This window comes from Oryctolagus cuniculus, chromosome 14 (assembly GCF_964237555.1).
Source record: "Oryctolagus cuniculus chromosome 14, mOryCun1.1, whole genome shotgun sequence".
NCBI lineage: Eukaryota > Metazoa > Chordata > Mammalia > Lagomorpha > Leporidae > Oryctolagus > Oryctolagus cuniculus.
In genome coordinates, this window is record NC_091445.1 from 67,035,048 (window position 1) to 67,060,006 (window position 24,959).

Genomic DNA, 24,959 nt, shown 5'->3' on the forward strand with positions numbered 1-24,959 from the left:
GACCACTACTACTGTGACTCGAGGTTCCTACACCGGATTCTCCCTGGGTGCTCAGAGAGAGAACCAGAGCACAGTAAAAGAAAAGATCCTTGGAAATCTGTGCTTCAGGGCTTCAGAAGGTGCTTACCAGGTGTTGCTGGTAGCCTATTTGCACCTGCAGAGTGCAGACTGGTTTTGCTACATCACTCAAGCGACAGGAATGTTCAGAAATCAGCAGGAAATTTACTTTTTGAAGAGTAATGTTTCATTATTTATTTATTTGCTAGGCAGACACACACACACACACACACACACACACACACACACACACACACGGGAGAGCGAGAAAGCGAGAGAAGAGAGAGAACACTCCCTTTCACTGTTTCACTCCCCCAAATGCCTGCAGCAGCCAGGACTGAGCCAAAACTGAAAATCGATAACTCAATCCAGGTCTTCTACATTAGAAGTAAGCACTCACTTATTTGAGCCACAACTTCTGACTCCCAGAGTGTGCTTTAGCAGGAAACGAGAGTCAGGAGTGGAGGTAGGCACCATATAGATATAGAACATGGACATCCTAACCAAATACCCACCACCCCAGGAAACTAGCTCCATTACAAGACCTCCTTGACACAGACTCTGGTCCTGTTTGCCAACATCCCACCCTTTCTCCCTAGGCCCCTGACACAAGTTTTGGATTACAGAGGGTCCTGTGGTATATCCACAGAGTAATGGATATATGTCTATTACATCACGCCTGTTAAGTTGCTGAGGCCTAGACACATCTGAATCTACATCTCATTTCTGGCCCAGCTGGTCCTTCTTCATGCTCTCACTGGCCTCCGTGTATTCCTTGTACAATCTAGTACCTACCAGCTGGACACAACCCAACACTAATTGGAAATGGTACTCATTACAAGGGCAAAGCAGCTTTGTGATCCACATTTCTGAACAATCAAGCATTAAGAATCCAGCAGGGGGCCGGCGCCACGGCTCACTAGGCTAATCCTCCGCCTTGCGGCGCCGGCACACTGGGTTCTAGTCCCGGTCGGGGTGCCGGATTCTGTCCCGGTTGCCCCTCTTCCAGGCCAGCTCTCTGCTGTGGCCCGGGAGTGCAGTGGAGGATGGCCCAAGTGATTGGGCCCTGCACCCCATGGGAGACCAGGAGAAGCACCTGGCTCCTGCCATCGGATCAGCATGGTGCACTGGTCACAGCGCGCTGGCCATGGCAGCCACTGGAGGATGAACCAACGGCAAAGGAAGACCTTTCTCTCTGTCTCTCTCTCTCACTGTCACTACCAAAGACCTCATTATCCTTCTCAACCTTCAAAGACAGCCAGCCAAAACGATGTGTTGTAACTTAGGACAGGAACAGAAGCCTGAGAGACACAGCCTAAATAAACATAGGGCATAGTGGAATATATCTTGAAAGACAAGGCAGTGTGAGGCTGAACAGCAGCACAGATAAGCAAATCACATTCCCTTACAATGAATCCATGGAAAGCTCCTGCCAAGATCCAAAGCAAGACGTCCTGCTGAGCAACAACCTCCTATCATGTGAAATGACTCTAACCCAGGGACAGCACCTCTGGTAATCTGATCCTTAAATACTAATAAAGAAGCTAAGTAGGTTACCTCAATTCGTTTCTCATATTTTTCTCCTTTTATAAGGCGATGGACATAAATTTTAGGAATATGAATATCTTCTGGAGCAAATGATCCAATATCTACAATTTCTTCAACCTAGACAGATAAAAAGAAAAACAGTATTTTTAAATTAAATGGTTACAACTTAAACTTTTCATTACTATTTTTTAAAGATGCACATGCCATTGTTAATAAAAGCCACGTAATGTATAGCTTTTTTTTAAATTTACCTATTTATTTGAAAGAAAGAGTGATCGCTTCTCAGCCTTCTGGGTAAGATCAAATAAAAGAAAAAGTGACACAGAGAGAGACAGAAGGAGGGAAGGAGAAAGAGGGAGAGAGGGAGGGAGGGAGGAGGAGACAGATTGAGAGAGAGAGACTGATTGATTGATTCCGTACACTAGTTCACTCCCAAATGCCCCTAACAGTCTGGGTTAGGCCAGGCTGACACCAGGAACCAGGAATTGCATTCGTGTCTCTCACGCGGGTAGCAGAAACCCGAGTACATTGACTATCATCCCCTGTCTTTCCAGGCACATTAGGAGGAAGCTAAACTGGAAGCAGGGGGCACTCTGATTGGAGATGCAGGTGTCCTCAGCATGGCTTACCCCATTGTGCTACAATGTCCACCCCTACTGTTCAGTTTTTTAAAAGTGAAGTATATTAATCCTTATATCCAAAATAGGTTAGATAGGCAATGTCAACAAACATATGAGAGAATGTGCATCTGTACACGTATGTAATTATATCATATCTTCTGAACCCACAAATGCGGAGTCATTCAAATGCATGCGGCTGAGCAGAAAATAAAGCTCCAGAAGTTAGCGTTTGCCTAAAAGAGCTTCTATTACAAATTTGTCGAATGGTTTATCAGGACAGCTGTTTGAACTTCCACAAATTGCAGCTCAACTGTGCAAAACTTGAAAGCACATTCCTTAAAAAACAGATTTTCAAAATTAATGGGGAATTTATCATATCAAAGACAAAAATCTGTAACGACATCTGCTTGGTCAATTGAAGAACTTTTTAAATAGCGATAAAAATGCTATTTGTAACAGTTTTTAATTACTGCTGTTGTTAGCTTCCTAGGATCATGACAGAACTGCAACCACTGAAATAATGTTACTTAACTACAGATAATTGATTTTAATATGGAAATTTCAAAAAGGAAATATTCAGTAATAACTAGAAATATTCAATTTAATATGAATTAAAGTTATTCATAGAACCCACAGGCATTTTACTGCAATATGCAATGCTTCTATGTTGGTCTGTTATTTTAGAAAAAAGAAAAATATTTTTGTAGCAACATAAAAAATTCAGAATGACAATGATCAAGAAAAACTAAACTCAGATTGTCATGGTCAAAAATCAGCTTTCTGAACACAAATACATACCCTTAAATTTTGAGTACTCAGCTAAATAGACATCATAGAAAGAGCAAATAATATTTGCTTAAATGAACTGACTTATACAAAGAGATTTACATCAACCTTGTCTCCTAAATTATTAATGGGACTACCTAGAAGTCTGTAAGGCTAAGTAGTCTTCCTTATGCTAGTCTCTAGGCTTCCTCCTACAGAGAAAGAACACCACAGACTACAGGAGACATTCTAGTTATTGTGCAATGCTCCCAAACAGCTGAAAAAGACTAGGTTACAGTGAATGAAAGCTATCCTCTCTGATAAATGGAAGAGTCTAGATCAAGGTTAATCAAAAACTCCAAGGAACAAACAGCAAATATGTGAGCACTCAAGTTGAATTAGGAGGTAGACATGTACCTGGGATGTGCTCAGGGAAACCAGGAGGACTTCTTGCCACTGCACCATGTCTTTCCCTCCAAACCTGTTTACATTCTGGTGTTTTGCGTCCTAGTCAGTGACCAGGTAAAGAGGAGGTGGAGGTGCCACGTGCAGAGCAGCCAAGCTGCTGCTGCTACTTCTTCAAGTGGGTAGGACTTTCAGCCTTTATGACTCATTCCTATCTTTATACCTTTATATTTAAATTTTTTATTTTTTATTCTTTTTGACAGGTAGAGTTATGGACACTGAGAGAGAGAGGCAGAGAGAAAGGTCTTCCTTTTCTGTTGGTTCACTCCCCAAATGGCTGCAACAGCCGGAACTGCACCAATCCAAAGCCAGGAGCCAGGTGCTTCCTCCTGGTCTCCCATGGGGTGCAGGGCCCAAGCACTTGGGCCATCCTCCACTGTCTTCCCAGGCCACAGCAGAGAGCTGGACTGGAAGAGGGCAACCGGGACAGAACCCGGCACCCATATGTGATGCTGGCGCCTCAGGCGGAGGATTAACCAAGTGAGCCACGGCGCCAGCCTCTCTTTATACCTTTTTAATTCAAGCCTCTGAGTTCTTGATTTTAAAAAATGGGTTTACAAATACATTATCCTAAGGAAATATACAAAGGTTTATTACTCCCAAAAATATAAATCATGGCATTCATTATTTTTTTAACTTTTATTTAATGAATATAAATTTCCAAAGTACAGATTATGGATTACAACGGCTTCCCCCCCATAACTTCCCTCCCACCCGCAACCCTCCCCTTTCCCACTCCCTCTCCCCTTCCATTCACATCAAGATTCATTTTCGTTTCTCTTTATATACAGAAGATCAGTTTAGCATACATTAAGTAAAGATTTCAACAGTTTGCTCCCACACAGAAACATAAAGTGAAAAATACTGTTTGAGTACTAGTTATAGCATTAAATCTCAATGTACAGCACACTAAGGACAAAGATCCTACATGAGGAGTAAGTGCACAGTGACTCCTGTTGTTGACTTAACAATTTGACACTCTTGTTTATGGCATCAGCAATCCCCCTAGGCTCCAGTCATGAGTTGCCAACATGGCATTCATTATAATACTAATGAGTAGAAAACAATTTAAGTAGTCAACAATAGGGAAATTGTAAAATAAATATGAGGTATCCACATGATGAATCTCATAATGTTCTCATAATAATTAATGGCATCTCATAATTTCATGTTACATTAAAATGTAAGACTTTTGTATAAGTAAATGAATAAATATTTATAGGTATGTACTTCATCACAATTATTTCTATACTTACAAAATAAAAACTGAAGCACAAATGCTAAGAACAGTTATCTGGGGATTATGTCATAAAATATTTTTGCTTTTATTTTATAAGGAAAGAGAGAAACCTACAAATGTTACTTTAAAAAATGCAATAGACTCCAAGTAAGTAGTCTTTAAAATTAGGAAATACTCATATAGAAGGGCATATGATAAAATCCACAATTTCTTAGACATGTACCAAAGAGGGTATGTTAAAAAAGAAATAGAGAGGGTCCAGTGTTGTGGCACAGAGGATAAACCCACCGCCTGTCACACTGGCATCTCATATGGGTGTCAGCTTGGGTCCCCGCTGTTCCACTTACAATCCAGCTCCTTGCTTATGGCCTAGGAAAAGCAGCAGAAGATATTCCAAGTGTTTGGGCCCCTGCCACCCATGTGGGAGACCCATGAAGCTCCCGGCTTCTACCTGGCCCTGTCTGGGGACTGTACCAAACGGATGAAAGCACTCACTCTTGCTCGCTTGCTCAGTCGCTCTCTCTCGCTCGCTCACTCGCTCTCTCTCTCTCATGTGTGTATGTGTGTGTGTAACTCTAACTTTCAAAATAAATAGTTTTAAAATTTAAAAAGGAAATAGTCCAAGAAAAACTTGTTTCTAAACTTTAAAAGCAGGTAGAACATTAGAACATTATGAAATAAAGTAAGGAGACTCCCTTTGCCTATGAGCTTGAAGGAAATAGTGTGAATTGTTTTCCTTGTCTAATACTGCCCCCCGAAAATTGGGCCCTCAGATCTCTTGCTTGAATTACTCCAGAAGCTTCCTGATTGGTTCCCTTGCCATACTCTTCATCAGGGCTAAGGATCATAATAGAGAAGGGAAAAAACATAGCATTCTTCACATAAACCAGAAATGATGATAGCAACCAACAGTAATTTCTTCTGGTTCTACCAAAGTTTCAGTTAAAAAAAAAACCCAATCAAAACAAAACATAATTATTAGAGCAATTACATCATCACTTTCACAATAAACAGTGTTAGTGAAACAACTCTGAGAAAGAATCTGGGGACGTGTAGTCAGTCCCATGCTTTATTATTCTAACATGAATGATTTTCATGGGCATCATTTGTCAAAACAATCTCAACACTCAACAGTAGTGAATATCACAAAAAATATACAAAAAAAAAAAAATCAAAGCCTTCTTGGAGCTGGTTAGCAGAGTTAGTAGCAAAGGCAGAAATATTTGAAGTACAAACCAAAAGAAGAAAACATATGTTTTCAGACAATCTGTGAAAAGAGTTTAAAAAACATCAGAGAGGCAGAACTATCTTAATGCTGGCTGTTCAAAGGATTGAAGACTGGGCTAGTTTTGTCTTATCTTGAGAAACAACATAAGGAAGAGGGAACTGGGTAATTGAAAAGTCTAGTGAGATTAGGTGATAACAAAAGAGTCAAAGGAAAGATGACAAGAAAATGATGGGGGTCGGCGCAGTGGCACAGTAGGTTAACCCTTTGCCTGCAGTGCCGGCACCCTATATGGGTGCCAGGTCTAGTCCCGGCTGCTCCTCTTCCAATCCCGCTCTCCACTGTGGCCTGGAAAAGCAGTAGAAGATGGCCCAAGCACTTGAGTTTTCCTGCACCTGTGTGGGAGACTCAGCGAAAGCTCCTGGGTCCTGGCTTTAGATCCACCTGGCTCCGGACATTGAGGCCTTTGGGGAATGAACCAGCAGATGGAAGACTTTTCTGTCTATCCTGCTCACTGTCTGTAACCCTACCTCTCAAATAAATAAAATCTTAAAAAAAAAAAAAAAAAGACAATAATGAGTGAAATTAGCTTTCTAGAGAAGAAGAAAACCAGAAGATTCTAAGAGCCCTCATGAACCATGGCAGAATGCACCTCCTAAACAGAAGTAGGTAACATAGAGAATCAAGGACAAAGAAGACGACTCACTGGGAAGCATGGGGTAGGCATATGTGTCCTCAGCTAAGATCAAGATCAGGAAAGGTATGAAAGAACACCCAGACTTCTCCCAGGCTCTAGGAAGAGTTCTCATGCAGCACCATCTGGTACAATTAGAAATCCAGACACTGGAGGCTTCTCTAATTAGTACTTGTCTTCAGTCATTAGCAGGAAAATAGAGGCTACGAAATGTTAATTGCTATTGATTTGAACTTTGTTTTAAAACGTTGCTTTCTATGCCCTGCACCCTCTCTACTTGATAATTCTGAAAAGTTTTATTTTAAAGCTCGGGGAAGGATAAGAAGTCATTCCTCGGTGACAATGTTTTTGCATTTACTTGGCAAATATCATTCATATCTCAGGTAAGAGAAGAGAAGCTGCAAGGCAATAACCTTCTTATTTTTTATTTTATTTTAGTGACAACCTCAATCCGTTATACCCAAGAAAACGGACCTTAAGAGTTGGTGAAAAATGCTGCACACCTTGAGGAGCAATGCAAAGCGAAGACCCTTGGGGGAATAAGAGGAGACTTCCCTTCTAGATTCTGCGCTCCCCCTCACTCAGTCATTTTAACTTTCAAAAAAAGTTAGGCAGGAACATTCTTCTTTTGCCAAGAAATAAAAGAGCAGACAACAAATAGTGATATCTAAAATCCTAAGGAACACTAAATAACCCCCGAACAGCCACAGAAGACTAGCACAAATGGAAGAGGCAGGCAAGGAGCAGTAACACAAAAAGTGTCAAGTTCCATGCAGAGGTGCTCTGGAGGCTGCTTTAACCCAGAGGATGAAGAAGACAAAGAGGAAAAGGCATAGAAGGCATCATTCTCAAAAATTTAGAGGAGAAAAGTAAGACAAAGGAACAAGAAGGTACATATCTCTTAAGCTTCATGTGAAGCTCAGAAACACATGAGAAAGGGTGGGCTTTTCACAGAGAAGGTAAGATGGTGCTTACAACACCTGCCTCCCATATGAGAGTGCCCGGATTAGAGTCAGGACTCTGCTTCCCATTCCAGATCCCACCTTCCTGCTAACATGCACCTTGGGAGGCAGCAAATGATGGCCCAAGTACCTTGGTCCCTGCCACCCATACAGCAGACCCAAATGGAGTTCTCGGCTCCTCGCCTTGGCCTGGCCCTTCTCTGGCTATTGTGGGCATTTGGAGAGTGAATTTCTAGAGCAAAGATCAATTAATTTCTCTTCCTCTCTTCTTTTCAAATAAGTAAAAAAGAAAGTTTAAAGTTTTACACACATACACATACACATATATGAGAAAATGGCTTGAAAGATAAAAGGGTCAGGAACAAAACATATCACCTTAGATACCCATATAAAATGCATAAAAACGTACAAGATAAATGACTATCAATGAATTTGCAACCTTAAACATGGTGAGGAGCATGACAGTGTAGTCATTATTGAGACCTGGTGGATGAGATGTGATGCTAACACTCTACAATGTCCAGGGAAAATAAGGTGACACAAGAACATTATGCAAGAGGATATACACATGCCTGAAAAGCCACAGACTAGGGATGAGATCTGGTGAAGTGTATTTAAAGTGAATTTAAAAAGAGAAAGAACATCAGATTGATGGCTGTATAATCAGACCACTCACCAGACCAAAGATGTAGATGAAATATTTTTAACAGAAGTGACAAAATTGGCTCAGAAATAAGACAGTAACATCACGACAGATGACAACTATTTGAACATCTTCTGTTCACTGCATTCTGCTGATAAAGTTTGTATTACCTTCCAACAAGTTCTATGTTTGAATATGAAGTGCAGAGAAACTGTGATTCTGGACTTTTAATCAATATAGATAAATTGTTTGGCAAAGTAGAAATGATGGAAATCTCAAGAGAAAATGACAATACAAAATTGAAATTTGCAATAGAACAGGAAGAGAATCCTAGATATACAAAGAAGTGTATCCCAGTCTTTGAAGCAAAGCAGACATGCGAAAGTTCACAGAAGTGATCAAAAATCTTTTGCCTTTTAGAAACTCAAAATGACAAACATATTTATGAAGGATCTGTAGCTCTCAAAACCCCTCTGAATCTGACAACATGAAAGGGGATTATCTTGGTAAAGAAGAGAATACTAAATTTTAAAATGAATATACAAACAAAACATGGATAGCTATATGTTCCTCATACTTTTTTTAAGATTTATTATTTATTATTTGAAAGGCAGAGAGAGAGAGAGAAGAGTCTTCCATCTGTTGGTTCACTCCCCCAATTAGCTGCAATAGCCAGAGCTGTGCCAATCCGAGGCCAGGAACCAGGAGCTTCCTCCAGGTCTCCCATGTGGGTGCAAGGGCCCAAGAACCTGGGCTATCTTCCACTGCTTTCCCAGGCCATAGCAGAGAGCTGCATGGGAAGTGGAGCGTCTGGGACCCGAACCAGTACCCATTAGGGATGCTGACACTGCAGGAGGCAGCTTTACCCACTATGCCACAGTGCCAGCCCCTCCTCACATTTTAGAAGGGCTCTTACAAAAGAGAACTCATGAAGCTTGTCCAAAATGATAAAGATGATACAGGGTGGCTTTCATGTGTGACTTTCTTGTCGCTACTACAAAGTTTGAAAATTAAAATCACTACCACTTGAACAGAAGATTGTAAAAATACAGCAGTTCAATTCCATTTTGCCATCGGGTTGAACGTAAGGGTAGAAATACTATGGGTAATGAGGAACTGCATTCCAAGAAGAGATACCTAGATTTTATGAATTAATTCTACTGTGTTGACCCACAAAAATGATATTCCAGGATTCTCAAAGAACCTAAAAACAGGATCATAGAATTACCACAAGATGAAAATGGTAGAGACATTGGTAGATGGAGAAAGCAAAAACACTGCTTTTCCAAACGAGGGTTTAGTCAACAACAGTATTCTAGAATGGTTTATTAAATGAATGCTTTGTAAAGCCATAAAAAAGAGAAAAAAAAATATCACTAGGCAGCACTACAAGTCTCTCCTCAAATCAAGTCGCAGAGAATGAAATTCATTGATTTGTGATCAGTTTGGCACTAGGTAGCCCAGGAGAAAAGTGTGTGATTTCACAAGGCATCAGACCAAATCTAGCATATAAGAGTTCTACAGACTCAAGACATAGTGAGAAAAATATGACTTGGGTTAAATACTTTCAGTTAATAAATGCAAACTAAGTAGCTACTGGATTCAACAATAAAAAAATAGACAAAGTACCTGCCTATACAGATATGGAAAAAACAATTATGTCAAAAATCAGAGTAATATTTGGTGACTTGGAAAAGCCTTAGAAGGAAGTCTCCAGGAGCATACATTTGGTACAGCAGTCAGAGCCCACTGGCATATACACTTTTCACATTGCAGTGCCTAGGTTTCGAATCTCACAGCTCCACTCCCAATTATAGCTTCCTGCTAATATCCACCCTCAGGGGCAGCAGGTGATGACCCAAGTGCTTGGGTCCCTGACACCTACATGAGAGACCCAAGTTGAGTTCCCAAGTCCTGATTTCCATTCACAAGTCCTGACTTCTGCCTGGCCCAACCCAGGCTATTGCAGGTATCAGGGGAGTGAAGCAGCAGTTGTCTATGTCTCTCTCCATCTTTTCTGTCTTTCAAACAAAATTTTTGTATAAAGGAAGGAATCTCCAGCACTATGGTTTTTAACTTTTGGCAAAGCACTATTTGATGAGAGCTACAAAGTCCCTCCCTCCATCCTCCTTCCCTCCCTCCCCCCCCCCCCCACACTCACACATACATCTCACCAACACCCTCCTGCCCCAGGCTAGACACCAGATTAGAAGAGAAATCCTACTCCATGGTTTGATGACTCTGGACCTAATCTATTCAGCATCATTATCAAGGCCATAAGTGAAGTTATGGAGGTCAAGATCTGGGAGCAACTAGTACTTCAGAACAGATGTATATCCCTGTCTCTATTAGAGACAGAAGTCTCAGACTCATGCCTCCAAGCATTTTCCAAATATCTGAAGGAGGAAAATCAGATGCAAGGAGTCCAGTGACTCTTTTCAGTGCTCCAAGAATAATGTGTCCCAGGAGCAAACCAATATCTTATCTTCATGACAGCACAGTCATGGAGAGTCAGTTTTTCTTTCTTGCAGTCAAATGAGTTATTTCTTGCCTAAGATCAAGTTCTGTCTGGTTTTAGTAATAAAATTAGTTTTATTATCACATGTCCATTAGACCTTTCCAATTATATGTATTATTAACTGAAAAACAAATACTTCAATTTTTATTTGTTATCTCAGAGCTCATATTTGTCACTATGGTATTGGATGTTTTTAGTCTAATCCTAGCTCCACGGTATAGTCCTACCATGGCATTTCCTTCTTCCACTTAGCCCCACTTTTAATTGATGCTATCTCCTCTATTTTTTGTCTGGTAACACTAGAGGTAAAAAATTAAACAGAATGTTTATCACATTAGAGAATGATACAAAGCCAGAAAGATGGTTGATACAACAGAGACAGAAACTGATTTTTACTTGTTAGGAAAATGAATTAGGTCAATATTAACTGAATGAAACTCAACAGGAGCCAAAGTTAATATTGTAAAATAATACCTGGCCTGACAGGTGTTTTTGTGAAGAGGAAATTAAAGGGTTTTGCTAACCACCAACTCAGACACTATCATGTGACAGAGATACTCCAAAATGCCTAAAGAGTTTATGCTCCTCCACTTTCAGTTTAACCTCTGAGCCAGTGGTCACCACCTCCCACCAACAGCCTCTTAATACAAAACCAAAAGCCTGGGCTGGTGCCGCGGCTCAATAGGCTAATCCTCCGCCTGCGGCGCCGGCACCCTGGGTTCTAGTCCCAGTCAGGGCACCAGATTCTGTCCCGGTCGCTCCTCTTCCTGTCCAGCTCTCTGCTATGGCCCGGGAGTACAGTGGAGGATGGCCCAAGTCCTTGGGCCCTGCACCCACATGGGAGACCAGGAGAAGCACCTGGTTCCTGGCTTCGGATCAGCGCAGTGCGCTGGCCGCAGCACACCAGCTGCAGCGGCCATTGGAGGGTGAACCAATGGTAAAGGAAGACCTTTCTCTCTGTCTCTCTCTCACTGTCCACTCTGCCTGTCAAAAACAAAACAAAACAAAACAAAAACCAAAAGCCTGTAACATCTTGTTTACAAACATGGGATGAGAAGAAAAATGCATCAACCAATTAGATGAAAAGCTTTACCTAAATTTAGGTAAAACTATAGCAGTAAAACTAAAAGGACAAATTGATCACAAAAATGTAGGAATACTACTTAATTCATGGACTATCCCAATAGTTTTTATAATGTGGAAAAAATGTCTCAATAAATTCAAAAGCAGTCTATAGAATCTAAACTTGACCAGGGGCCAGTGCTGTGGTGTAGTGGTCTAATCCTCTGCCTGCAGTGCCAACATCCCACATGGGCACCAGTTCTAGTCCCGGCTGCTTCCCTTCTGTTCCAGCTCTCTGCTATGGCCTCGGAAAGCAGTAGAGTGATGACCTAACTGCTTGGGACCCCGCACCAGGATGGGAGACCCAGAAAAGGCTCATGGCTTCAGATCAGCCCTGCTCCAGCTGTTGTGGCCTCTGGGGATGAACCAGCAGATGGAAGACCTTTATCTCTGTCTTTTCTTCTGTCTATAACTCTATATCTCAAATAAATAAAATCTTTATATAAAAAATTTAAAAAGGGGCCAGCGCTGTGGTGCAGTGGGTTAATGCCCTGGCCTGCAGTGCCGGCATCCCATATTGGCACTGGTTCAAGACCGGCTGCTCCACTTCTGATCCAGCTCTCTGCTATGGCCTGGGAAAGCAGCAGAAGATGGCCCAAGTCCTTAGGCCCCTGCACCCACATGGGAGACCCAGAAGAAGCTCCTGGCTCCTGGCTTTGGATCAGGGCAGCTCCAGCCATTGTGGTCAATTGGGGAGTGAACCATCGGATGGAAGACCTCTCTGTCTCTCTCTACCTCTCCTCTCTCTGTTTAACTCTGATTTTCAAATAGATAAATAAATAAATATTTTTAAAAATTAAAAAACAAAAAACTTGACCAAACAGCTGACACCATGCTGGTGTTTTACTAATAGTTTTTGTTTGACAAAAAATGTCAATCTTCACTATATATGTGATTGAACAGCATTCAGGCAATATTCTAAATATCCAAATTTTACTTGTCATCTTTTTCTAAAAAGAAATTGTATTAGAACTGTGGCAAATATGGAGAAATAATTAAAATGAATACATCTACCCAAAGAAATTAAAATACTTTTAACACATTCATTCAAAGCACCAGTCTTATCTACAATGGAGGGAAAGAATTATACCATTATCACATACCCCAAGGAAAACAGGAAGGCATGATATAATTATAGAATTAAACTAGGAACATTTGTCAGTGAAGAGAGTTACAGAGAAACTAGAGGGGAAAGAAAGTTTGCATGGAGTTTTACAGCCACAGGAGCACTGCCTATTAGTGTTGCCAAATAAAACTTTAAAAGGTTATTCTTTCAGACAGTTTCCTTCAATTTGGGGCTTTAATCATCCTTGCAGCTTTTTATAATGCAAGAACACAATATTTAACACATAAACTGCAAAGCAAGATTGGGCTAAACTAGCACTTCCAGCACACAGTCAATGGCTGTTAAATCTAACGAAGACTGTGACTTAACACTCAGCATGCGCATGACTCAATAATCCCTAAATTTAAAATCATCTAGCATGTGCTGTAAAATAAGAATTTTCTTTATCCACTTCATCTCTTAAATGTTCTCCATATGTTTTCATTTTGAAGCAGTAAGCAAAATACAGTCCTATTTGTTTCATTAAGAAAACTAAGTCATTGGGACATCCTTTGGGACACCTGCATCCCATACTGGAATGCCCAGGTTTGAGTTCCAACTTCCTGCTAATGCACACTCTGGGGGGCAATGGATGATGGCTCCAGTGGCTGTGCCCCTGCCACCCATGTGAGAAACATGGACGGAGTTCCCAGCTGCTGGCTTCAGCCTTGGCCCCTCCCCAGTTGCTGTGAGCATTTGAGGATTGAACCAGATGGAAGACATCAGTGTCTGTCTGTCTGTCTCTCTCTCTCTCTCTCTCTCTCTCAACCTTTCAAATAAAACTAATTAAAATGCCACATTTACTTGATTTATTGTAAAGTATACACAAATCCAAAAATAAACTTCAAAACAAAACTTCCTCTTTCTACTGTGAGACAATTTCCAAATCTTGAACTTTTTTTTTTTAAGATTTAGTTTTGTATTTATTTAAAAGGCAGAGTTAGAGACAGCACGAGAGTTGGGGGTGGGGGGGGGGGAGACCTTCCATCCACTGGTTCACTACCTAAATAGCCACAAAGGCTAGGGCTATGTAAGGCAGAAGCCAGGATCTAGGAGCTTCCTGGGTCTCCCACGTGGGTGCAAGGGTCTAAGCACTTGGGGCATTTTCCACTGCTTTCCCAGGCACATTAGCAGGGAACTGGATTGGAAATGGAGCAGCTGGGTCTCAATCTGGTGCCCATATGGATGTCATCATTGCAGGCAGCTTAACTCACTGAACAACGTGGCCCCAAAACTTGATCCTTAAATCCTAGAGAAAGTTAAATATATTCATCACATTCTTTCTTGTGATTTTAACATTAAGATCAAATGCCCTTTCCCTTAGCATCACAGGATTCCAGTTTTTTTCAACAAACTGAATTTCAACCTCAGGTCATCACCAGAAAAGCAAGGCCAGTCCTAACTAAACATCTTATTGTCCTATACAGCGTATCCCTGAAACTCAATGCTATTTGAAAACTTAAGAATGACAATTAGGGGCCTGCACTGTGCAGTAGCAGGTAAAGCTGCTGCCTGCAGTACCGACATCCCATATGGGTACCAGTTCGAGTCCCAGCTGCTCTGCTTCCAATCTAGCTCTCCACTATGGCCTGGGAAACAGTGGAAGATGGCCCAAGTCCTTGGGCCCCTGCACTCACATGAGAGACCCAGCAGAAGCTCCTGGCTCCTGACTTCAGATTGGTTCAGCTCTGGCAGTTACAGCCATTTGGAGAGTGAACCAGTAGATGAAAGATCTCTCTCTGACTGTGCCTTTCTGTAACTCTGCCTTTCAAATAAATAAATAAATGAATCTTTATAAAAAAATGACAATTAAAAATTATATGCTGAAATTTTAGACAGATTTTTCCCCATTAAGGAATATTGGGAATGGTTAATAGAGAACAATAATTAATGTGTGCCATACTTTTTAAAACAGAGATTTTTATCTATAGATTCTAATTTCACTGACTTTTCCTACAATTAAAAAATAAACAGACAACAAAATATGACATAAAACAAGACTGGCTTTGGAGTCAGAACTGCAGATTCTGGTTTCTTCTGTAACATCATTAAAGACTTGAAGTCATTTATCCCTAAACTGTGAACTGTACATGAAGCCCAATACTCTCTCCAGCCCTGACGTGTTATAAGTCTATCCTAGTGTCTGCATGTTCAATACAACAAATCCATACATACATACTTTATTGAAAAGTATCTTTCTAATTATTCTGGGTTATTGAACATTCTAGATCAATTCCCTCTTATTGGCATACTCTGTTAAATGCAACTCATTATTTTAATTCCATGCCACTTAGTATAAACCTCTCTGTACTTGGGTACTGCCTACGCCAAATCTCTCCTAATTTAGCAAGCTGTTGCATTTACAAAGCCAGTTTATTTGCTACCAATTTATAATCCTTTGTATATCTAGTTAACTACCATATGGCTCATTCTACTTTGGCCTACTGAATGAAATACACTACCTTTTCCAGCCAGCTTTAAAAGGCACACCTTGAGATAAAAGGATCTCAAAGAAGTCAGAGGAAGCTGGTCACAGTGTGAAGGAAGAGAATTACAGAACAGCTGGTGGCAGATTATCAAGTCTCTCCATGCAGGACCTGGCATGGCCTCAAACATGAGTACAGAGCTGTCAGAAAGAGCCACTGAGCATAAGGTATTTTTGCTTTCTCAGACCAAGGCAAGATAATAATGTCAATCAGGTATAATGGACAGAATACTTCTAAGCCTACAAAATTGTGGTGCTTATTCTTCTGTCTCTTAAAACTGCTATTTCCATGACTCAACCATCATCTAATGAGTATCTACTATGTGCCAGGCATGATGCCACACTCTGAGAATACCACAATGAGTAAGGCAAGGTCCCACAAGGTGCTTAGTTTCATGGAAGACAGAGAAACAGCCAATTACTATATAACACGGTTTTAAATGCTACTCTAGGTGCCAGTGCTGTGGTGCAGTGGGTTAAAGGCACCACCTGCAATGCTGGCGGTTCAAGTTCAAGTCCTGGCTGCTCTGCTTCCAATCCAGCTCCCTGCTAATGCAGCTGGGAAAGCATCAGAAGATGATCCAAGTACTTAGGTCCCTGCCACCCACGTGAAAGACCTGGATGGAGTTTCTGGCTCCTGGCTTCAGTGTGCCCCTGCCCTGGCTATTCCAGCCAGCTCAGAGTGAACCAGTGAATTGATCACTTTCTCTCTCTCTCTCCCTCTCTCTCACTCTGGCTTTCAAATAAATAAATCGATCTGTCTGTCTGTCCATCTATCTATCTATCTATCTATCTTAAAAAAGTAAATACAACTACGGAGGGAAAGCTCTCCTGGCAGAAGATATGGCTCCGCAGACAGGGAGGAACGTGCAGGCAGCAGGCAGAGCAAGGACACGGGTATGGAGTGAGGGAAGGGTGGGACCACTGCAGGGAATGTGGGGAAATGTCACCTGCAAGATGATTTAGGGCACGCAGGAATGGGAGTGTCAGAAATCCAAGATTTGCATTATGTAGAATGAAGAACCTAATTTTGAAAAAGCTATCATAAATGGCAACAGCTAACCTGAACATTAAACATATGCAATTTCCTTCCTACTTAAAAAAAATAAAAACTCACCAGAGAGTTCACCTTAGCCAGTGCTGCAAGGGCAGTTTCTTTTGATTACTCTCCAGAAATTGTTAACACCTTGGCAATAAACTTCTCTCGTTCTTATTAATATTTGGTTGTACACCTCGATGTTCTAGGGGCCTACCCAAAGGCCAGTGGGATATTTGAATATATTTTAATTTTAGAAGGCTGACATATGCACGTGCTCAGACTACAATAAGGACACATGCAGAAATGTGTTTATAAGAAATATAACCAGTAATGCAAAAAAAAAATCAATTAGTAACGTTTAGCCTCTTTCCTCTCACACACATTTTTAACGCAAATCACGCAAGTAAGTCATGACTGTAAAAGGCCTTTTATACAGTGGCACAGTGGGTTGAATTGATGCTTGGGATACCAGCATCCCATATTGGAATGCTGGTTTGAGTCCCAGCTACTCCACTTCTGACCCAGCTTCCTGCTAATGTGACTGAGAAAGCAGTGGACTATGACCCAAGTACTTGGGCCCTTGCCACCCTTGTAAAGAGCCCTGGATGGAGTTTCTGGCTCCTAACTTCAGTCAAGTCTAGCCCTGGCTGTTGCAGGCATTTGGGGAGTGAACCAGCAATGAAAAATCTCTGTCTCTTTCTCTCTTTCTGTCACTCTGCCTTTTGATTACATAAATAAATCTTTAACAATCACATCTTCCATTAGCTATATTCTTAAACCAGAAAGGTGCGGAGATTAATTCCAAAAAAATAAAAGATAATTTTTAAAAAGAGACAGTCTTGCATAAGCCCTAATTATCACTTCAGTATTTGCAGACCGGATCTAATTTGAGGTGGAAAAATAACATTTTTGACAAGGTCTCTGGAAGGAGTGAGGGAAGCCACTATTATTTTTAATCAGCATGATTTTAAAATCACAAGCTAAATTTTTAACACAAACATGGAATAAATTGATAAGTAGGTCAAATGTTGTTAAACTAAAGGAGAAAGCAAAAGTCGGAAATGGAATCTTTGTCTTTTTTGCAGTGAGATGATTTTGTGAAAGTGCATTCCCTGGGTTTATGTCAGTCCCACTGCATGTTCTTTAATAACCTAGCAGGAGAGAGTATCATAGGAAAAGATCCCAGAACTATTACACCAGGTGATGAATGCCCTCTGGTCCTTTCTTGTTTCTCTTTTTAAACAGAAGCTATGTCCTCATTTGCAACAAGATTATCTTGTGAGAAATCATGACCACAAATTTTAGAAGCTGTCTGAAAACAGTGATTCAACAAGCACTTGACTCGCACCTTATTTTGGGAATAGGCTGTGTGAGGAGAGCTGCTAGGCACAGTCACTACCAGAGAGAGCCGGGTCCACCTTCACCTCCTTAGCTGGGCTGCTACCGCAGGGTCATGATGCTCTTCCCTTCCCAGTCCACTAGCTATGGCCAACCAGGTTCTTGACTTAGGTTAAACAGCCAGGAGAATTCTCCAGGAAACCTGGTACAAGAAACACACATATCCACCACAACTCTGCACTTTCCCTTTTTCCCTCCTATACAGCTCCTTGCCTAAGGTGGGGAGTCAAGCACACTTAGGAATAAAACATCAGACATTCCCATTATAGGAATTTTAACACAGCTGTGAAGGATTAATGCCAGGACAACCTTCCAGTGGATACCAAAATCCACAGATGCTCAAGTCCCCCGTATAAAATGAGAAGTATCACCATACAGCCTACACATCCTCCCAAACACTTTGAATAACCTCTAGGCTACTTACAATACCTAATACAATGTAAATGGAACAAAAATAGCTATTAGATTGTATAGGTTAGAGAATAAAGAGAAGAAAAAAATATCTGTGCAAGTTCAGTACAGACACAATTGCTCATCCCAAATGAGTGCCAATTCAAGTCCAAGCTGCTCAACTTCCAATTCAGCTCCCTGCTAATGTGCATGGGAAAGCAATGAAAGACAGTGCAAGTGCTTGGCCCCTGCCACTCATGTGAGAGATCTGATGGAATTCCAGACTCCTGGCTTCAGTCTGGCTCAGCCCTGGGTGTTGAGGCCATTTCGGGAGTGAACCAGCAGATAGACGATATCTTCCCCACACCGCCATAACTCTGCCTTTCAAATAAGTTAAAAATTAATTTTAAAAGTCATTCTAAATGGTACTTTTATGTGTCACTATAGAGTTATCATCAGAATTACCTTCCAAGACAATGCATTAAAAATGTTTATCAAGACTTTCTAAAATGCTGAAGCCTACACTCAAAAAAAAATCTACTTATAAGAATGTGGTCAAAGAAAATAATGAGAAATGAACTAAAACAAAGATACTCATTAAAGCATTAACGATGAAAGGTAGAAAACAAAACACAAGTCAACAATGAAAAATTCCTTATATAATTGTTAGTATGACTATTAAAATATTATTTTTCAAGGAATATTTAGTGACCTCTAAAAACTAGCATGATGCTTTATGCAATGAAAAACACATAGACAATATGGTCCTAATTTTTTGAAAATTTTTACTAGTATAAAGAGAACATATTTCATGTAAAATACAGATAAAATTTTTACAATGATACTCCCTTCCCTCCTTCTTTTCTTTAAAAAAAAGCAGCATACATGTGCAAGCAGGAATTAGCAAAATCAAGACAAAATACTCTAATTCCATTTTTTCCATTAGGTTCCTTGGTGTAAATCTCTCCCCATACCATTCTGGCCCATCCTAAGACCTATGAGCCTAATGGGATGATGTAAAATGCCTGGAGTCCTGTCCTCCTTTAGCCATCCACCATGTAAAAATATGTACCACAATCAGGCCCAGAAAGAGGGGTCTCGTGGGGTGAGTGCCACAAACACAAACCCGTAACAGCCATGAGGTATCCCACAGCAATTACTCTTGTGATCATTAAATTGAGCACTCACTTCTCTATGTACACCTTCCAGCACTCAGGTTAGTCCCATCTGTTCAACTACATTGTAAGATGTCTAGGATAATCGTCTGTCCTTTGTTTTAATAAGTAGAGAATTGAAGAACTGGAAAGGCAACAAAGACTGAGGTGACAGATCCAGCAGTTCCAAACAGAACAAAGGGACAGGACTGGAACTGATGCTTGGAAAGAGCCCTCACAGAGCTGGGCCCCAGACCCCTGTGGGCGGTGCACTGGGCAGCCCTTGCTGATACTTGATGAGTCTAGTTCTGTGGGAGAAGGAGAGACTAGGAAAAGAAATCCACTGGCACAGCCTAAACATTAAGGATTGCTTTGACTTCATAGAGAAGAGACACCTTTATCATGATGGAACATCCCTCTTTATTCCCTGATCAACACTTTTGCCCTGAAATAATACAGCTCCTCTCTTTTTTATTAGTGCTAGCGTGCTATATTTTCCTCCTTTATCCATCTGTGTCTTTATGCTAGAAGTGGGTTTGTCATAGACAACGCATAACCAGGTCTTCGTTTTTACCCACTTTTCAGTGTCTCTGTCATTTCATTGGCATATTTAAAACATTAGCAATAAAATCATTATTAATACAGGTGGATTAATAGCTACCCTATTTGTTACTAGTTTTTCTTTATTGTCCTTGTTTTTTGAATTTTTTTTCCTTCCACTCTTTTTTGTTTTCTCTAGTTTTTTTCTTTTAGTTTATTAATACATTAGACTCTCAGGGGCAGAGAAATGCCTAATAATTACTACAACACAATTCTCATCAATTCTCATGTTAATGTGATATTAGTACAAAGAGAACACATTCAGTGTAGTTCATAGATATCATTATAATACAAATATACTTGCCTTCCTCCTTTTCCCCTCCCTTCCCTCCTTCTCTTCCTTTATTTTTGAGACAGATACTTTAATTTACATTATAGTCAAAGGCTTAATGCTCCACTAAATAAAGTGTTCAACAAGTAAAAATACACAAGCTCAGCAGGAATATAGGTAAGCACTATAAACAATAATCAGAGGAAATAATGACCATTTCATGCACAAATGGCAAATTTTAAAACAATCACAGATCGTTAAAACTATAGTAATGTATCATTCTTAACCATTGGTTTTACAAAGACATAAGACAAAGTAAGACAAAACTGTATTTGCAGCAGTACTGATACACACAGGCATTTTTTTTAAGTTTAGCTTTTTTTAAGTTTAGCTTGCACAAAGAAGGAAGAACATGTGGTATTTGTTTCTGTGAAAGCTCATTTCACTCGGCATGGTATCCTCCACAATTGCGTGCATTTTGATACTTATGGTAGTATGTTATTCTTTTAATGGCTGAATTACATTCCAATTGTGTGTGTGTGTGTGTGTGTGTGCATATGTACATATACATGCATTACACATACATACCACATCTTCTTTATCCATTCATCTGATGATGGACGCTTTGGTGATTCCATATTTTGGCCATTGTGAACAGTGCTGCTACAAACACAGTGGTGCAGGTATCTCTATGATACACCGTGTTACATCTTTGGGTATGTACCCAGAAGCAGGATTGCTGGATCACATGGCAAGACTATTTCTAGTTTTCGAAGCCATTTCCACACTGCTCTCCATAGAGGCTGCACTAACATTCCTTCCCATCAACAGTGTAGCAGTGTCCCCTGTGTCCACACCCTCACAGCATCTGTCAGTCTCTCTCTTTTGGATAACAGCCACTCCGACAGAGCAGAGGTAATATATCTCACTGTGGTTTCGATTTCCATTTCCCTGTTACCTAGTTGTAGTTAGCATTTCTTCACATATTTGTTGGCCATTTATATTTCTTCTTTTGAGAACTGTCTTTTCAGGACTTTTGCCTATTTCTTAACTGCATTTGTTGTTTGTTGAGTTTTTTTAAGTTGTTGATATATTCAGCATATTAATACCTTTGTCAGATATCTTGCAAATATTTTTTCCCATTCTGATAGATATCTCGTCATACCCTATTGCTGGGCAGAACTTCTGAGTTTGATATAATCCCATTTATCTAGTTTTACTTTTGTTGGCTTTGCTTTGGGAGTCTTATCCAAGAAATTATCCCCTACACCAATGTCTTGAAGTGTTTCCCCTACATTTTCTTCTACCAGTTCCATGGCTTCAGGTCTTATATTGAGGTTTTTATCCACCTTGAACTGATTTTTTATATGGTGAGACAAAGGGACCTAGCTTCATTCTTCTACACACTTGCAGTTTTGCCAGCACCACTTATTGAAGACATTACCCTTTCTCCAATGTACGGTCTGGACCCATCTGTCAAAAATCAGTTGGCTGTATGAATATGGACTAATTTCTAGGCTCTCTCTATTCTGATCCACCGATTTATGTGTCAGTTTTTATAACAGTGCCATATTTCTCTAATTACTATAGCTTTGTAGTATGTTTTAAGTCTTTTTATATAACTCTATTTTTACCCTATCTTCACATATCAAATATACATATCTTCTTTTTAATGGTTGCACTTGATCTTGCAGTCCTACATTTACAACTAATCCTAGTCCTCTTTGAATAACAATAGAAGGTGCAGAGCAATGCATGGGCTGCACATGCACCTAGTAACAGAGCATTCCCACCTCTCCTTTCCATCCCCTATGACATTGCTATCGCTCATTTCAGCCGACAGCAGGCTTCACTAAGAAGAAGAAAATGCTCTGGGTATAATTCAAACTGGCTGCTTTTAGGACAGGCATTGTCATGCAGTGGCTCAAACCTCCACTTCCACTTGGGATACCTGCATCCCATATTAGAATGCCTGGTTTGAGTCCTGGCTACTCTGAGCTTCTGATTCGGCTTCCCATTACTGGGCCTGGGAGGCAGTAGATGATGGCCAAAGTACACGGGCTCCTGCAACCCATGTAGAAGATCTGGATGGAGTTCTTGATTCCTGGCTTTGGCCCGATTCCAGTCCTAGCTGTTATAGGCAATTGGGGAGTGAGCTAGTGCGTGGAAGAAATCACTCTCTCTCTCTCTGCTTTGCAAATAAATAATCCTGTTTTTTAAAATGACTGATTTTTGGGGGGCAAAAGGCACATCCAATATCCAAGTACCTGGGTTTAAGTCCTGGCTCCACTCCTGACTCCAATTTTCCACCAATGTGCAGGGAGGCAGTGGCCATGGCTCAAGTAGTTGGACTCCGGTCACCCATGTGGAAGACTCAGATTGAGTTCAAGGCTCTGGACTTCAGTCTGGCCCAGCTCTGACCTGGGCAGGCATTTTGGGAGTGAACTAGTGTATGGGAGCGCATGTACACACGCACGCACACATGTGTGTGTGTGTGTGTGTGTGTCCTTAATAAATAAATAGACATGTAACAAAATTTCAAAATGGCTAGTCTCCCCATCTCCCTGACAGAGCGTCAGATTTTTCTCCAATGTTCACTGTGAACACCTAGTAAGGATCCTACAGGTAAAACTCACAAAATTATGGGCCCCCTCCTAAAATAAGGCAGCTGTTTCTGACTCTCTGACTTGTCCATCTAAGCCACCAACAATTCAGTTATGGTTTAGGTTTTCCTATCCAGTTCTGATTCCCAGGGAGAATGCTCCAGCAAGCTGCGATTCACATAAGCCTGCCTGTGTCTCCAATCTTGGGGACAATGGTTTTCTGTATGATCTTAACTCCCTGAGGAATCCAAGAACAGAAGTTGGTTTTCATTTCGTTAAGCTTTTGCCTTACAGTGAGGCTAGGAGTACTGATGTCCAAGCTCCTTACACACGCCGTCATTATCAGAAGTTCTTATAAGGAGTCCCAAAGTTTCTATCTTGGATTCCAACTTCTGTGTACTATTATCTAGCTCCTTTTCTTTATTTCTTTTCTTTTTTTAATTTTTTTAAGATTTATTTATTTGAAAGGCAGAGCTACAGAGAGGCAGAAGCAGAGAGAGAGAGGGAGAAAGAGGTCTTCCATCCAGTGGTTCACTCCCCAAATGGCCACAATGGCCAGAGCTGCACCAATCCAGAGCCAGGAGCCAGAAGCTTCCTCCAGGTCTCTGACGTGGGTGCAGGGGCCCAAGCACTTGGGCCATCCTCCACTGCCCTCCCGGGCCACAGCAAAGAGCTGGATCAGAAGTGGAGCAGCCGGGACTCGAACTGGCGCTCATATGAGATGCTGGCACTGCAGGTTACGGCCACACCCACTATGCCACTGCACTGGCCCCTAGCTCATTTTCTATTAGGGAGAAAAAAAATTCCAGCATTCTAAGTGTGAATGTTCCTGTTTTATAGTTTTTAAGAGATTATTCCCCTGAGGAACAGTGTTTTTTCTATTACTTGTTGAATCTTTATTTAGTTGAGGATTAAGCTTGTGATTATAAAGTATGCCAATGCAAAATTAAACGAAAAATAAGACAGAAAGGAGGAGGAAGAGTGGGAGCGAGGGAAGAAGGGAGGGTAGGATGGGAAGTATCATTATGTCCTTAGAACTGTATATATGCAATACATAATATCTGTTCCCTTTATATAAAAAGAAAAAAGATTATCCTTTATAAGTGTTAAAAGGTTAACAATACTGAATGATTTTTCATTTTCTGTTTATGGATATATTAACATTGTCCTGGGCTACATTTACTGAAAATTTCAATTAGCTAAATGTCTTTGACCCTGCCATTATGGAGGTAACAAATATTACAAAGTAAAATGTACTTTAATAAACACCAGGCAATCTTTGTTAGTAAGCACTGGAGGCAAACAGAAATGTATTTAGATCTTAACTCTAGCCCTCCCCAGCTTCCTTATCTTAAAGACTTTCCTTATTCTCATGGTGCTTTACAAAAAAGGGTAATAAAACCTATCTCACTGGTAGGCTATTATAACTGATGACTCAAAGTGCTTTGTGTGTAAAGGCATGATATAAAATATTTTTTTTCTTCTACAGTTGTTGTTGTTTTTATTACTAGGTTATAACTCCTTCTCTTGCTATTACCACTGTTGAAAATAATCCAACGATAAAAGTCTACCACATTCTTAAGGCACACTTTAGCTGTAGATGGTCTGCTTGAACCATTCTCTTCCCTGGGAAAGATACCATAAAGTTTTCCTTTCAATTTTTCTGTCTGCTTATAAAACTTAGTCTTCATTAATGCAATATAAAAATGCCACTTTATATGTTAAAAATATGAACTAACAAAGAAGAAAAATAAATGAAAACTTTTGGATACATACATGTTTGAATGCCAAAAGCGCTAAACACAACCCTATAAATAAAACATCGGCTAAAATGCTTCTTTTTATAGCAGCAACTGAGTTATAAAACTGCCTTTAAAATTCTATTTAATAACTCTCCCACTTTTAAAGGTCTAATTCCACTTCTAAGAAGCCAATTCTCAAAATGAATAAGCCTTTAAATTCCTCCAACTGAGAGACATTTAGATTATACCAAAACTTTCAAACTCTTAACCACCTTAATCCTGAGGCTTTTTATAGTCAACCTATATTCATCTC

At 40.5% G+C, this 24,959-nt stretch overlaps 1 protein-coding gene across 2 annotated transcripts in view; it reads right to left on the bottom strand.

Annotated features, from left to right (window-relative positions):
• The window catches only part of OXCT1 (3-oxoacid CoA-transferase 1), a 171,587-nt gene that overhangs the window by 99,175 nt on the left and 47,453 nt on the right, over window positions 1-24,959 (bottom strand). For both annotated transcript variants that reach the window (XM_002714003.5, XM_070056679.1), the window contains exon 8: window positions 1,615-1,722. In XM_002714003.5, coding sequence (XP_002714049.1) covers window positions 1,615-1,722 — 108 coding nt within the window. The remainder of the gene's footprint in view (window positions 1-1,614; window positions 1,723-24,959) is intronic.